The sequence below is a fragment of the Calidris pugnax genome, unplaced genomic scaffold (assembly GCF_001431845.1).
Source record: "Calidris pugnax isolate Ruff unplaced genomic scaffold, ASM143184v1 scaffold360, whole genome shotgun sequence".
In the NCBI taxonomy this organism is placed as follows: domain Eukaryota; kingdom Metazoa; phylum Chordata; class Aves; order Charadriiformes; family Scolopacidae; genus Calidris; species Calidris pugnax.
Window position 1 is genome coordinate 1,063,520 of NW_015091129.1, and position 15,979 is coordinate 1,079,498.

The 15,979-nt window shown below is 39.6% G+C and overlaps 1 protein-coding gene across 1 annotated transcript in view; it reads left to right on the forward strand.

The window, feature by feature from the left end:
* The window catches only part of TMC1 (transmembrane channel like 1), a 140,937-nt gene that overhangs the window by 99,155 nt on the left and 25,803 nt on the right, over window positions 1-15,979 (forward strand). Inside the window, 4 exon segments of the mRNA XM_014958466.1 lie at window positions 587-668; window positions 5,731-5,837; window positions 7,056-7,154; window positions 14,820-14,962. Of these exon segments, the coding sequence (XP_014813952.1) occupies window positions 587-668; window positions 5,731-5,837; window positions 7,056-7,154; window positions 14,820-14,962 (431 nt within the window).

Consider the following 15,979-nt stretch of genomic DNA (forward strand, 5'->3'; position numbering starts at 1 on the left):
AAAAGCACACTTGCCCCAAACTAAAATGCCAGTGCAGAATGATGCTAAGATTATTTCACAGGACTACTTGCTATGGCCAGGTTTGCCCAAAGTTAGACCGGATTTCCTGCAAGCAGTTATGTAGTCACAACTCATAAACATTAATATCCACAAAAAATTATTAGGCTTTCAAACACAGTTGGTCACACAAAGCTCAATTAAGAAGTTTTACTTATCCAATAGACAAACTACGGGGCAGAGAAATTGTAATTAAATGACACAGCTTGAGCTCCAGATCTGAATTTTGACTAGCAAAGGAAATAACAAATTAAATTCTCAGAAACAATTCTAAAAAAAATTAATGGCATTAAAGGAAGGGATTATTTGATCATTCTTCTTGTGGAGTAAATAGGGACTTCACACAAAAAGCCAGTAGGAGATATATAACAAACAAAACGAGATGGCTCTTCATAAACTAGTGCTTCTGTTGCAGTGGGCTCTGCCAAAGGATACTGTGGATGATTAAGGGGTTGCATTAGTTCAAGGGGAAACTCAGCATCTGGACACTGAGATGATGGTGAGTTTTTCTGTCTGTCACCCTTTTCAGAAATGGATGAAGTTTCAAAGAGATTTTGAGAATTTTAAGACAGCCTGCATACCCTGGGAAATGAAAATTAAGGAGATTGAAAGTAAGTACTTAAGGAAGGTAACCAAGAATATTATTTAGTATCATATTCCTGATGCATGCTAAAATGAAAAATTACTTTCCGATACTTTAGAAATACATGTCTGTATTCAATGTGTAGTGTAAAATTAATGAGTATTTATTTTTCATTAATATTTATTGAGTTTGTTATTATAGCTAGTTGAAAATTTCCCTGAGAGAGTGTTAATCACCTTACAGATAAAAATCTTCAATATACAAGTAACAGTTCATGAGCCAGTGTTGAAGTTAATCTTGAAAAGGGGGATTTGGGATTTAGCTATTACCTACCTTCACTTTATTTTGTCTGTACTTATACTATAATAATTTCTGTGATTTTTTTCATCATCTGGAACCTTACATAAGAGGTATTTTGGTGTTATTTCTCCCATTTTTCAACCATATAATACAATATAGAGAAAACTATAGTGGTTCTAGATGTCCCTCTATACTAGGTATAAATATAAAAAAACTAGTGTAGTTAGTACTATGGGTATGTTTGGAAGTAGATTTTTGGCACAAGTCAGTTTTGTGTTCCAGTTCCAGTGATGAATTTAAACTGCAGCTCTCTCCTTGAAGGAAATTTGGCTTAACTGCATGGGTACCTGAGTAAGGCTCTGCCACTGACAAAATGCAGATGAAAGTGCAGTAGAAATGGATTTTAGAGAAGTTGCCTTTAGAAGAAGCTGTAAGTTGCATCAAAAGGCAATAATAAGAACAGCGGAAGACTAGGAAAATGATAAATTGTTAATTTTGTGGAGTTCTGGACTGCAAAATAACACTTGAGGAGAATATATATAATGTCCTTAAGCATATGGTCTACAGACTGCTGAACAGATCGTCTACTCACTTGAGGTGGAGTTTAGAAAGAAGTTCTTGCATATGTGTAGTTAAAATGAAACTCAGCAGCAAGACGCATGTGATCTCTTGTTGCTCTGGACACATGATAGATATCTTGAGGATTTGTGAAAGTGGTGTTCTGCAAGTTTCAGCAAAGGAGTAGTCCTCACACAAGCTGTTCTGCTAGTAATAAATTCCAACAGACACATTTCTTTCCTTGTAAAATCAGAATACAAAAATAGAACAGGGTCATTTTTCCAGTCCTGCTTTTATATCCTTTCATTTTTTCTTTTGAAATGAATAACATCTTTCCTGTCACCTGGAAGGTCCCAGAATAACCCTGGGATACTGTCTTTTCATAATCTCAAGGGGTAATATTGTGAAGTTTACTTTTTTTGCTATTAATTTTTTTTGGTTCAGTGTATTGTTAGGCAAGCTGCAATTGTTTTTACTTGTACAAACAATCCACTGACTTAGTATTAGTAATTTAAGTAGTATAGTTAAACCACAACTGTTGGTCCAAAACTCTGTAGTCTAGAATAAATCTTGATTTCAACAGAACAGCTCTGAAATATTGCTGATGAAAAGAATTTTAACTCACAACATATTTGATTCTCGTTAATTCAAATATTGACCACACCAAGTCAGATAATTCAACACTCTACTGTGCCTTAAATATATTATAAATGAATATAGAAAAAATACATAATTATTATTCACTATCAATCATTATTAATTCACAATTAATATTGGCATGAGAAGTGACACCTCTGTTTTAAACTTTTCATACTGTGCCCTAAACTACAACCTCTCATTAACTACATATTTAAATTTTATACATGGATTGCTCTGGTGGAGCTATAGACTAACAACATGGCAATAGTTAATGATTAGATACTATAATTTTTGAAATAATTTTCTTTCCAATCAACAATGGAATTTATTAATAATAAATACAAGAATAAATAAATCAAAAGAGTAATACAAAGAAGAAGAAAAAGGGTAAGTGCTAATTGCATTTAAGCCCTAGAAATAAAATTCATCTTTAACCTCTGCTTAGTTTCATAAGGGCCCTTCTTATTACAGCTTTCTCAGTGGGTCTGATTCTTCCAGGCCACCAGCTATCTAGAAAAACTAGGCATCAGTATGAAGTGTTGGGCTATCTCAAGTAGGTTCCCTGCTTCAAGATGAGTTCTTTTTAGCACAGGGAGATCAGCTTCAGAATAACATGCTGTGATATATATTTATGTTGCTAATAGGTGAATCTGCTCCTGTGGTTTTGATATTTAAGAGATTTAGAATTTGGTAAGCATATGAAGTATTTATATTTAGAAAAGACACGCCTGTTTTCCTTACAGAATAGACATTCAGTAATATCTGTGCTATAGGACTTTATGGGGAACACACAAAATCTGTGTTGGGACAGGGTGAGCCTCATCATTCTACTGCTGGAATTTATATAACTCATGCCAATATGCATGCCAACGTATAGTATGGTAAGGCTGTGATTGCAGGAAAAAATGGCTGAAGTCTGCTTTAAAACATGACTGTTTCATTCATACCTGGAACATGTTGCACCCCAGAGTGGATTCAAAACACTAGTGAAATTTTGACTGGTTTTGTTCGTAGCAATGAAGGCTGTTTGTACAGTTTTCCATGTTCTCTGTTGCACACTGTTTGGACCTGCCTACTCTGTAAACGTGGTTAAGCTAAATTACCCTTACCCTCAGCTAAGCTTTTCACTTAAGAGGTTGCTCTTCTTGACTCGTTAGTGAAAAAGAATAAAGCCCATGCACAGTTTGTGCATTCCTAATTGCAACAACTATATTAATGCATGTAATTCCAATGCAATGCCTTAATGCAGGTGTTCCGGATGGATGCATGGCAGTGACTTCATCAGGGCAACTGATACAAGAAAACTCTAACTCAATGCATGAAAAGAAGCCATTCCCAAAAGTATGGGGTGTCGTGGTTTCAGCCAAAATCACTGCAACCGAACCAACAGATGGCCCTTCCCCCCCCCCGAAAGAGGAGAGGAAGAGATAAGGAGATTGAAAAAGTTTAGAATTAACTAAACTACTTTAATCAAAAATAATATTAAAATAAAAGAGAAGAAAATAATGAAATAGATACAACATATATACAAAACCGTATCAAGCTCCCAGGATGACAGTCCCGTCACCAGCAGGCACTGGGGAAGTCCCAGACTGAACTCGGTGATGGACAGGAGCAGGATTCCAGCTCTGGAGTCAGGAACACATGGGGATCAAAGGCAGGTGAACAGACAGGGTCCTCTTTGGACGTCGGCCATTGCAGGAAGAGAGTTGACCCTTTGATCCCTCAGCTTTTATACTGAGCATGGGGCAGATGGGATGGAATACCCCTGTTGGTCAGTTTTGGGTCACCTGTCCTGTCTGTTCCTCCCCACAGATGTGACCCCTCTACATTTTTTTGTTTCCAACCCTCTAAGGGGCAAATAACGAAAATTGGCTGACCTTGGTTGTTATAGCAATAAGTATAAGCAAGGGCCTCTCTGCATACCATTCCCTGGCATGTAGCACAAACATTGGTCTTATCACTCTGAGAAGGAACGGTTTTCTCCACCATATGCCATTAATTTCAGAGGGTTAGAAAAGGCCTAACTGAAATGCAAAGTTACAGAACACAAAATTGATCCAGTTTTACCTCAAACCAGGACATGGGTTTATTAAGATCTGAGCAAAAGAACTAATGCGGCATGGAGAAGTCCATAGTATCAAAAGTGACTTGAAATCAGCAACCTTCCCAATTTCCTGCACTTCTTTCGAGACCATAGCGTCCCCAAAGGCCGTAGCTCTGTTGTAATTGAGTAACTGGCATATCAGAGCCAGATTGACTCCCTCAAAGTCTCTTGCTTTATGCCTCTAGTTAGACTTCCCAGTATGTAGACCACTGCTAAGATTGGCTACTTCTTCATGCAAAATTTCAAAATTGTGATTTCATTCTGAACTGTGAACAAAGCAGATTTTGAAATGCTGAAGTCCTTGACAGAATGGCTTGTTCCTCCCTTTGCACAGGAGGGACAATGCCTCTTACCAATCGATCTCTGTTTATACTCTGGGGTTATACCAGTTAAAGTGTATTAAACTTTCTACTGATTTTGTTGTTGCAGTAAAATGTGCCTATATATGCCCCAAATTACATCAGTCATGTTAACTTCATTTAACAGAATAGAAGGATCTGTTACAAGGCACTTAAAACAAGATGGAAATACCAATGTAAACTGCTCTGACAGAGAGATTTACTTTTCATTGTTTGCCATCAGAGTGTAAAAAGCTCCCTGTCTAGGCTATGTGTCACAAAAAACTGTTGAAATTTCACTTTTTTTCCTGTGAAACACTGGTAATGGAAATGAAATCTGGTATTTTGCTAAAGCTGACAGACAGGTGAACCTAGCTGCCAGCTGCCCTATATTCAGCAGAGTGGTGCTGCAGCAAGATGGGCTTGAATTTGAACTGTTACTTCTGTTTGGCCTGACTTGCAGAGTGTTGGTCAAATCGGGTCCTTAGTGCTGACTGCTGCCCCTGAAGCCTCCTCTTCACACAGCTGTGGTCAGGGCTGCACAGCGGATGGAGACCAAGGCTTCATCTGTGCACCCACTGATGGGGGCTGCCTCCACACCTGGGTGCAGGTGGAACACATAAATAGTAAAGTAAGAGAATGAAAAGGTACAAACCCTTGCAGGTCTTTTTGTTCCACTCTGGTGAGCAGCTCTGGAGAGCATTCCAATAACAGCACTTACAAGTACTTTGTGCCCTTGGAAAGACTATCCCCACTGTCTAATTCTGTGCTGCTTCCTATTAAAACTGGGCTGGTGCTGGCTTAACATGTCAAGAATGCTTACAATCCATATCAGAAAAAAAAAAAATTAAAAATTTGTGATTTGCTCTGAATCCTGCTGCTACAGGGTTTAATATTATTAAGTATCACAGCTTTTACATGACCCTATATACTCTGAATTACATTTTTTGTTTCTGTTTTCTCTGCTAGGTCAGTGAATACTAGTATGCAGTCTGGAAAAAAAGTTATTAGAATTATAGTAATAAAGAAAATGAAAAGCCTCCTCTGATATTATTTATTTTAAATAAATTTTTAACAATTTTGTCTTAAGTTGAAATAACATGAGGAGTAACTTATCTACCCTTTTTTCACATCTCATGTTTTTACAGGTCACTTTGGCTCATCCGTGGCATCTTATTTCATATTTCTGCGCTGGATGTATGGAATAAATATGATTCTCTTTGGACTGACTTTTGGACTTGTAATGGTGCCTGAGGTGGGAAACTTTTAAGTTATCATTGAGAATTGTTCTGTGAATTTCTGTCTTTGCAGTGAGATTTCAGAAGAATGTATCTTTAAATAAATTTGTAATCTCTTTATGCTCCATTTTAAATTATTAAGGTGTGCTAAGGCTGTAAATATGTGCTTGCTCTGTAGACAGCTGTCTCTACAGAGATGTGTCTTGAAATTATATAGAATTGCATCCTGAAAGTGTTTTCCCATGGTCTGGGATAGTGCTAAACTGAGACTAAGAAGCAGTCAAGTGGAGTATCTTGTGTAAAATGTGCATTCCTAAAAAAAGGAAGATACATTCCAGGCCTCAAAGGAGCTATGGATCCTTTTCAGTTGCCTTGAAACTCACATGCTGATAAATCCCAAGAGAGCTATCAAGTCACAAAATAGACTCCTGGTGTTTTGTGCTGTGTGCAGCATCACTGTTAATAATGATGCTCAGAGCAGATGTAATTCAGGTGGAAATCATCTATGTGAAATGTAATATTTTTCTAGTTTCTCTGTGCCACCATATGGTCTTTCTAAAAAGAGGGCTTATATGAAATTAAAAGTACTGTGCTATCTCCCTGATTTCACTGTTTGACCTCCTCTCCTCATAGGCAGATGAGAAAAAGTCAGGAATTTTAAACAGCTTCCTAGTATAACATTTCAATATCATGATCCATCTTCCGCTGAAGCCAGGACAGAGAAAATGCCCAACAGTTTTCAGGGTAAAGCCTGGAAAGGACCCTGTGAGGACATATACTGTGGTTGAGCAAGCATCTCGCCAGCAACAGTGGCACTCTCAGAATGAGAAAACTAAATCATCTGAATCATCCAAAACTATCATATTCCCATACATTTCAGTTAGAAAAATAATAAAATCCATAATTAAAAAAAATAATTTTCTGGTCTTGCCTGTAAGACAAACACCACTCATCTGAGGAATTTGGATTTCTGTGCTGCATTTGAAAGTAAGAGGGACAATTTGATAATAGTGGGACATCACTTCAAATTTAGAAAACACCATTAACACATACTTTAAACATAGTTTCAATCACAGATGTGAGGAATAGTGAAGAAAACTGGAGAAGTAGGTCATCCTCACTAAGGAGTTTAGGAGCATAAACCAAGTCTTCCTAAGAAATTACAGAACGCTGTCCCTTCCCCTTGTTGGTATTTTGTTTTAAAATGTAAATTGCTCTCATTTTTCTGTTTCCAGGCTTTGATGGGGAAGCCATATGGCTCTTTACCTAGAAAAACTGTCCCAAGAGCTGAAGAAGCAACTGCTATGAACTTTGCTACTCTCTGGGATTTTAGTGTAAGTGTATAGACTTGCAATACTGTGTATTCACATGACTGTCTGTTATGGGCTTCTCCTTCATTATTTAATATCAAGAGATTTAATATTAAATGTTTCAGGAAAAAATGGCAATAGAATTCATTTCCATTTTTTTCCCCACAAATTCTGAATATAACTGTTTCCTTCAGACAAAACATGTAATGAATATCAATGTCCACACACACATTTTGGTGCATGTAGCAATCCAAATACACATGGGAGAAAGTCTCAAAGCTGGATTCACATCCCTGGGTACTGAATTTCCATTTCTTATGGGTGAATTTGATCCTCTGTTTTCATATGATTCCAAATTTAAGGATGCCATGTGAATTAGAAAAAAAAAAGAAAAATTCCAGGAATGTGCTCTGTAGGCTTTTTCTAAAACATAGGATGCTATTTTCATTTTTTTTTTCAGTCTTACAAATTATGCAGATATTTTACCTGAATTGGGAAGCATGTCATGGTTCTTTACTGTTGATGTGATGCCCAGTCTAGCCTGAGGACCTCTACCTCCTGTACTGACAAGATAACGTCAGTGTATTCCAAAGTGTTTCATGCTGCTTTTTCTCCCTGAAAACAACAGTTTTATCTAATTTCCGTATGGCATGTGTCTATAGCTGGCCTCTATATATAAAGATGAGACAGCCTTGCATAAAGCCAGCTGATGATAAATTTGATATTACAATAAGTTGTCTAGAAGATTTCTCTGTTAGGCATGCAGTCAATATCATCAAAAGGTACTCTTCACCTGTGAAAGGGTGCAACCATCTAGATAAGGTTTTCCTAGATTGATGGAAGCAGCATCCATTGAACTAAGAGTGATTTCTCACTCAATCTACTGCACTCTGCCTTCTGTAAGAAGTACTAAGGCTTTTAAAAAGTTATCTATATACATATCTTCTAGCACTTGAGTTGTTTTAGCAACAGTAAGCACGAATATGATGTTGGAAGCAGACTCATTTCTTGGAAGAGTAAACTCAGGCGCAGGTTCCTCTGGTCTGCTGCTCTGCCTCTCCAGCTGTCTGCAGAAGGACTCATCCAAAAGTAGCCTCTCCATGTAGGTTTTGTTGATGTGGGGTCCCCTGTTGGGGAAAACTGTGCAGGCTGTGTAGTTACACAGGCAATTCCAGGAGGGGCACAGGCAGATTTTTATGCTTGTCCCCTTTCCAACAAGAAGCCAGCTCTGATCTCTCTTGAAAAAAAACAACAACAATCCTAACATAAAAATGGTACAGCGTGTATGCTTCTCATTAATATTGCCATTTTTCAGTATGGTCAAGGTGTGGAGAGATCCTTAACTTTGTGACATGCAGATCTCAAAGAGGATGCCTTCGTTTTTTGGTTCAATATCTTCATGTGGATACTCAGATGATGCTACATTTTGGTCCTTCATTTAGCTTCCCTGACTATTTACAATCTTCAACTATCAGTAGAGGCAGAATCGGGTTGTAACATCAGAAAAAAACTTATAGAATCATAGAACTGTCTAGGTTGGAAGGGACCTTAAAGATCATCTAGTCCAACCATCAACCTAACTCTGACAAAAACATAAATAAGAAATAAGAAATAAAAATCAATAAACCATATTCCTGAGGACCATGTCAACCCGTCTTTTGAACGCCTCCAGGGACGGTGCCTCAACCACTTCCCTGGGCAGCCTATTCCAATGTCTGATAACCCTTTTGGTGAAGAAATGTTTCCTAATATCCAATCTAAACCTCCCCTGGCAACTTGAGGCCATTTCCCTTGTCCTATCTCTTGTGACTTGGGAGATGAGACCGACCCCCACTTCTCTACATCCCCCTTCAGGTAGTTATAAAGCACGATAAGGTCTCCCCTCAGCCTCCTCTTCTCCAGACTGAACAACCCCAGCTCCCTCAGCCTCTCCTCATAAGACTTACTCTCCAGACCCCTCACCAGCTCCGTTTCCCTTCTCTGGACCTGCTCCAGCACATCAATGTCTTTTTTGTGGAAAGGGACCCAAAACTGGACACAGTACTCGAGGTGTGGCCTCACCAGTGCCCAGTACAGGGGGATGATCACCTCTCAGGTCCTACTCACCACACTGTTCCTGATACAGGCCAGGATGCTGTTGGCCTTCTTGGCCACCTGGGCACACTGCTGGCTCATGTTCAGCCGACAGTCGACCAACACCCCCAGGTCCTTTTCTGCCAGGCAGCTCTCCAGCCATTCTTCCCCAAGCCTGTAGCGCTGCATGGGATTATTGTGACCTAAGTGCAGGACCCGGCTCTTGGCCTTACTGAAACTCATCCTGTTGGTCTCAACCCATCGATCCAGCCTGTCCAGATCCTTCTGCAAAGCCTCTCTACCCTCCAGAAGGTCGACACTGCCACCCAGCTTGGTGTCGTCTGCGAACTTACTGAGGGTGCACTCGATCCCCTCGTCCAGATCATTGATAAAGATGTTAAAGAGAATGGATCCCAGTACCGAGCCCTGTGGGACACCACTCATGACCGGCTGCCAACGGGATTTAACTCCATTTATTACTACTCTCTGGCCCAGCCCTCCAGCCAGTTTTTAACCCACCAGAGAGTATACCCATCTAAGCCATGACCAGCCAGTTTCTCCAGGAGGATACTGTGGGAGACTGTATCAAAGGCCTTGCTAAAGTCCAGGTAAACGACATCCACAGCCTTTCCTTCATCCAGCAAGCGGGTCACTTTGTCATAGAAAGAGATCAGATTTGTCAAGCAGGACCTGCCCCTCATGAACCTGTGCTGGCTGGGCCTGATCACCTGGGTGTCCTTCATGCACTGCATAATGGCACTCATGATGATCTGTTCCATGACCTTGCCAGGCACCGAGGTCAGACTGACAGTCCTGCAGTTCCCCGGATCATCGTTCCGGCCCTTCTTGTGGATGGGCGTCACATTTGCTTGACGCCAGTCAGCTGGGACCTTGCTAGTTTGCCAGGACTGCTGGTAAATGATGGAGAGTGGCTCCACAAGCACTTTCACCAGCTCCCTCAGTGCCCTTGGTTGGATCCCATCTGGGTCTATAAATAGACTTGTGTCTAGGTACTGGAGCAGGTCCCTCACCGCTTCCCTTTGGATTACAGGGGCTTCATTCTGCTCCCTGCCCTTATCTGCCAGCTCAGGGGTCTGGGTACTCAGGAGACACCCTACTCCATTACTAAAGACTGAGGTAAAAAAGGCATTCAGCACCTCAGCCTTCTCCTCATTCTTTGTCACTACATTGCCTCCCATATCCAATAGTGGATGGAGGCTGTCCTGAGTCCTCCTCTTGCTACTAATATATTTATAGAAATTCTTTCCGTTGTTTTTAACATCCAATGCCAGGTTAAGTTCCCGTTGGGCTTTGGCCTTCCTAATCTTTTCCCTACATAACTTTGCTATGCCTTTATAATCTTCCTGAGTGGCCTGCCCCTTTTTCCAAAGGCCATAAACTCTCCTTTTTTCCCTGAGCTGTGACCCTATCTCTTTGTTTAGCCAGGCCAGTCTTTTGCCCGGACGGCTCGCTTTCCTGTGCAGAGAGACGGCCTGCGCCTGTGCTTTTAAGACTTCCTCCTTGAAAAACATCCAGCCTTCCTGGGCTCCTTTTCCCTTCAGGGCTGCCTCCAAAGGGACTCTGTCAAGCAGACTCTTTAAAAGACCAAAGTCTGCCCTTGGGAAGTCCATGATGGCAGTCCTGCTGGCTCCCCTTCTTGCCTCCCTAAGAATTAAAAACTTTATCATTTCATGGTCACTTTGCCCCAGATGGCCTCCAACTGTCACACCTCCCACAAGTCCTTCTCTATCTACAAACAGCAGATCCAGCAGTTCTCCTTCCCTAGTCGGCTCCCTCACCAGCTGTGTCAAGAAGTTATCCCCAACACACTCCAGGAACCTTCTAGACTGTTCCCTCTCGGCTGTATTGTGTTCCCAGCTAATATCTGGTAGGTTGAAGTGTCCCACCAGGACAAGGGCAAGCAATCTCGAGACCTCTACTAGCTGCTTATAGAACATTCCATCTACCTCTACATCCTGGTTGGGTGGTCTGTAACAGACTCCCACCACAATATCAGTCTTAGTGACCCTCCCCATGTTTCTTACCCATAGGCACTCAACTCTACCATTACCCTCAATTAGTTCCAGATGTTCATAATACTCCCTAACATACAGGGCCACCCCTCCTCCTCTTCTTCCTTGCCTGTCCCTCTGAAGATCTTGTATCTATCCTTTGCAGCACTCCAACCATGCGATTCATCACACCACGTTTCCGTGACAGCAACTGCATCGTAGCTTTCCTGCCACACAATGGCTTCCAGCTCCTCCTGTTTGTTGCCCATGCTGCATGCATTTGTGTAGATGCACTTCAACTGGGCAAGTTGTCCTGCCACTTTTTCTGGGGGACGAGCCCTATTTCCCACCTGACTGTCTGGGGACGAGCCCTATTTCCCACCCGACTGTGCTCAGTCCCTTCTGTAGTTGCCACAGGCTTCCCTGTGAAGCGGGTCAGGGTGGCATATTGGCCCCTCCACTCCCCTCAGTAGAGAGTCACCAACAACAGAGACCCATCTGCTTTCCCTTTTAGCGCTAGTTTTGATGCAGGGTCTATGGCGACTTGGTCTTTCAGGCATTCCTGGCCTGGTTTTATCATCTTGCCTTTCAGCAGCCTGTTCCTCTTGGAGGACTCCATACCTGTTCTGCAGGGGTAACTGGGGAGCTGGGAGGGGCTGGGAGGCCATTTGCCTGCTTCGCTGAGCAGGGACCTGTTTCCACTCCCCTTGTTCTCTGAGATCACCTCTTGCTGCCTGGTGAGAAGAGGGGAGAGGGTCCTCTGATTTATGTGAGGTCTCATCCTGTTCCCTTACCCTCAGGGAATGCGCCCACCAATCTCTCTCTCTCTCTCACACTCCCTGATACTCCTCAGCCTCTCCACTTCATCCTTCAGCTCAGCCACCTGTAAGAGCAGATCATTCACCTGTTCACATCGGACGCAGGTGTTGTCCCTGCTACCCTCCATTGCCAGTGCCAGGCTCTGGCACTCTTTGCAGCCAGGTAGAAATTACAATGTTCATTTGTTTTTTGACTATAAAGGCATGTAAAATGAAAAAATTACTTCTGTTTTATTTTGCCACATAAAGTGATGGACCCTCCTTGGATAGAAAAAGATAGAAAGAACTTTATAAAAATTCACTTGTAATATTTTACAATGATTGTTGCATAAAATCACATCTATGGTTCCTCAGGAGTGGTATATTTGAGTGACAGGAAGCATACATCTAGATGTGTAGCTGGGAAGTTAAATAATAGTGATGGTATTATAAAATGGGAAATTAAAACATCAGGGAGATATTGGAGAAAAAGTAATCACAGTAACTTGGAGATTTTGTAAAGAGAACAGAGACTAGAAGAGCTTTATATGGCAAATGCGAATGAAGTGTTTAAAAGAAACATATTGGAGAAAAAATGAATGAAGACAGATGGTGAAAAGAGTGGGAAAGTTTATAATAACTGACAGAAATGGGATCTGACAGCTCTGAAGAATAACGTATAGTAAATAACAGAAGCTTTTAACAGAAAGAGTGAATGCAAAGCTAATAAACACAGAATAGGGCAGTGATAAAGTGGATCTCCTGAAATATTGAGGGGCAAAAAAGAATTTTCTTGAGGCACATTGGCTGACATATACTCCCTGAAGGCAATGACATCTTTAATTAAACAGCAGAGGAAACAGTACCTTTCATCTGCTAGCAGTTCTTGTATGCTACAAAGTAAGTTAGAAAAAAATGAACCCACATCAGCAAACATTATTTCATCTTAGAAAAAAACCCAAACTGCACCAATCTTTCAGAAAATAAAGATGAGCTTAAAGTTTTGGATCTTTTTTCACTTGAAATTTCACTCATTTTACTAACGTGGCAAAGAGACAGTTCTTGATTTAGATATTTTACTTGGAATTCAGTTTTAACATTCTATATTTTACAGTTCAGATAATAATCCAAACCTTAAAAAATTAGGCTCTCAAAGCTCTTTTCAATAAAGCATTTGACCAGTACTCTTGTCTCACCCCTCTTTCATGTTAGGCCCAGAAAGGAGTGAAAGAGATCTTCCATGCTTGCCTACCTTTACACAGCTAAAGATATTTCAGTTTGTATGGTGAAATGCAGTAAGCAACACCTATGAAACAAGATAATGAATGGAGTGTAGGAGTTATTTCTGACTTTGCAGAACACAGTGACTTAAAAAGCATTTTAATATCCTCAGAAGGCTCTTCAAGCCATGTTAGGCTGTATTGAAACTTGAGATAAGATGGAATTATAGGATGCTTTAATGAGCAAAATGAAAGACATACTATTGAATTTTAATGTGTCCTGACTAGTGTGAATATTTTACTAGTAATTAGTAATAAATGTGTTCTATAACATTATTTCCCTTACCAGAGAACATGCTATTTATCAGTTATGTGTAGGCAGATCTCTCAAAGCTAGTATGATATGAAGAAAAGTGTGATATTTTGATTGACAAATCAGGACATCATTTTGAATTGTATTTCTGTTTATCACATATATTAGTATTTAATTTTCAGGTTGGAATTGTGAACTAGATTTTCCAGATAACACTGTGACTCATTTCATAATAGTAAGAGCTACCTTAAATTAAGTGCTTGTTTTGCAGTAATATATAAGAGAAAGGTGTTATTTATTTTAAATCAAATGAGCAACGAAAAAGCAGGAGGGAAGTACATGGCTTTTTTAATTCACAAAACCCTCAGATTCTCAGATTTACTGTGTAAATGTCAAAATAATGCAAGGCCTATCCACCAATTACATGGTCAAACACTCGATCATTACGTCCAGCTGGAGCTTTGTCGTTGCTGTGTATGTGCTGAGCTGTCCTTGTAAAGGCTCTGGATACAGACTTCTTCTTGGAGACGAGTTCTTGCTCTAACCTGAGGATTATCAGGAAGCTTTAGCTATTTGGATAATTTTGGATACCAGCAATTGCCTACAGTTAATCAAGTATTAGTAAATTATTTTGAAAAATGAGCAATCTGACTTGCAGAAAAGAGGGTAATTCTCATTAAGATTTTTAGAAAAGGATATACATTTAAATTGCTGAGAAAGAAGGTACACTTACATTGCACTTTTCACAGCCTGGGAATCTAAGTGTTAAAACCCATTGCATACTCAATAATCATCCATAAAATATGGCTACTATTGGTTAACGTATAATGAATGATCACACAACGAACAGCAGACAACACTGACAGAGAAGGTGTATGACAATTTTATATCAAATAAGCTATGCAATTAAATTCTAGAAATGTAAAAATTAAGTTCAAAATCTGGCATTTTATCTGCAAATAGTTTTTAGAACAAATTTTGTAAACCAAAATGTTTTTGTCTTTACAAAATGTATGCGGATGAAAAAGTTTTGACTCATTAGTAGATGGAGTGTCCATGAAGAGTTTTAAAGATTTGAATATTGAATATTTGGAATATTTGAAGTCTTTCAGAAGAAAATGAGAGATTTTCCATCCTGTGAGATTTATTATAGGGATGCTTGCAACTGTTTTGTATGCATTGAAATGCATGTTTCAATACAATGCTATTGATACAATTTCTCATTATATGCATATTTAACAGATGTGACATTGCAATTTTTGCTGACTTTTCAGGGCTTTGCACAGTATTCTGTACTCTTTTATGGTTATTATAATAACCAGAGGACAATTGGGTGGCTCAAGTTCAGGATGCCGCTTTCGTATTTCCTTGTTGGAGTTGGGACTATTGGCTACAGCTTTATGATTGTCATTCGAACGTAAGTTCTCAATGTCTCTTGAATAAAGTACATCCCAATAGACACATAGCTTGACTGTTGACCACTGGGATTATCTTTTTAAAAATACAATGGTCGTAGAGGCAAGAAAATGCAAGATCAAGTGCGAGGTCAAACTCATATAAGATTTTTTCAGCCTGTATTTGTTTATTTGTTGTTCTGCACCAGCAGCTGTATTGCAGTGTTGTGGAAGTGGGAAAAATTTTTGCTAAAATAGCATTACACTTCCCTCCTGTAATTTCAAAATGAAAAATGAATGTACAAAGTAAGGAACAGAGCTGTCAGCCTATCTTTTCATAATACTCTGCGCCTAGTAGAATGTTTACTAACATCCAGAAAATCCAACTGTTTTACCTTTAGTGATACTCTCCATGAGTTAATTTTTTTTAAGGAAGAAGACAAGAAATAAAGAAACATATGGCAAGTAATTCTATGTGTAACTCACAGTAAGCAGTAAATGATTCTCAGCAAGACTATAGTAGTTAAGTCATATTTGCACAGTGGTGTAGAAGAATTAATGCTGCTGGCATTACTAAGGGTTTAATGTCCTGTGGAATGCAAAATAATCTCCAGCTGTGTGAAAACTCTGCTTAATATAATGTTAAGATCATAACTGTAAAACAGTAGGAAGCATAGATGTAAGTGAAACAGGGCCTAAGCAGTACAGCTGGTGATATATTAGCCTTTTGGACTTGACTTTTGTCTTAGGATCAGAATTTAAATGAAATGAAATGATTATTTAATAGCCAGCTTCACTATTGGAATAAACTGATAATTTTGTTGGCTTCTAAGTAGTAGGCTGTTAATTAATATCATGTTTAATACTCCTGATTCAAGCAAGGTGACCACCTACTGCAATAATACAATTAGTTATAGCGGTGGCTTTAAAAGATGCCAAGAAAAAAAAATCAGAGCATTGCATGTCAAGATTCAAGGACACTTGCGAATATAGAGAAAACTGCAGTTAATCTGTTTCCTCTATTTTGTGCCGAAGCCAGT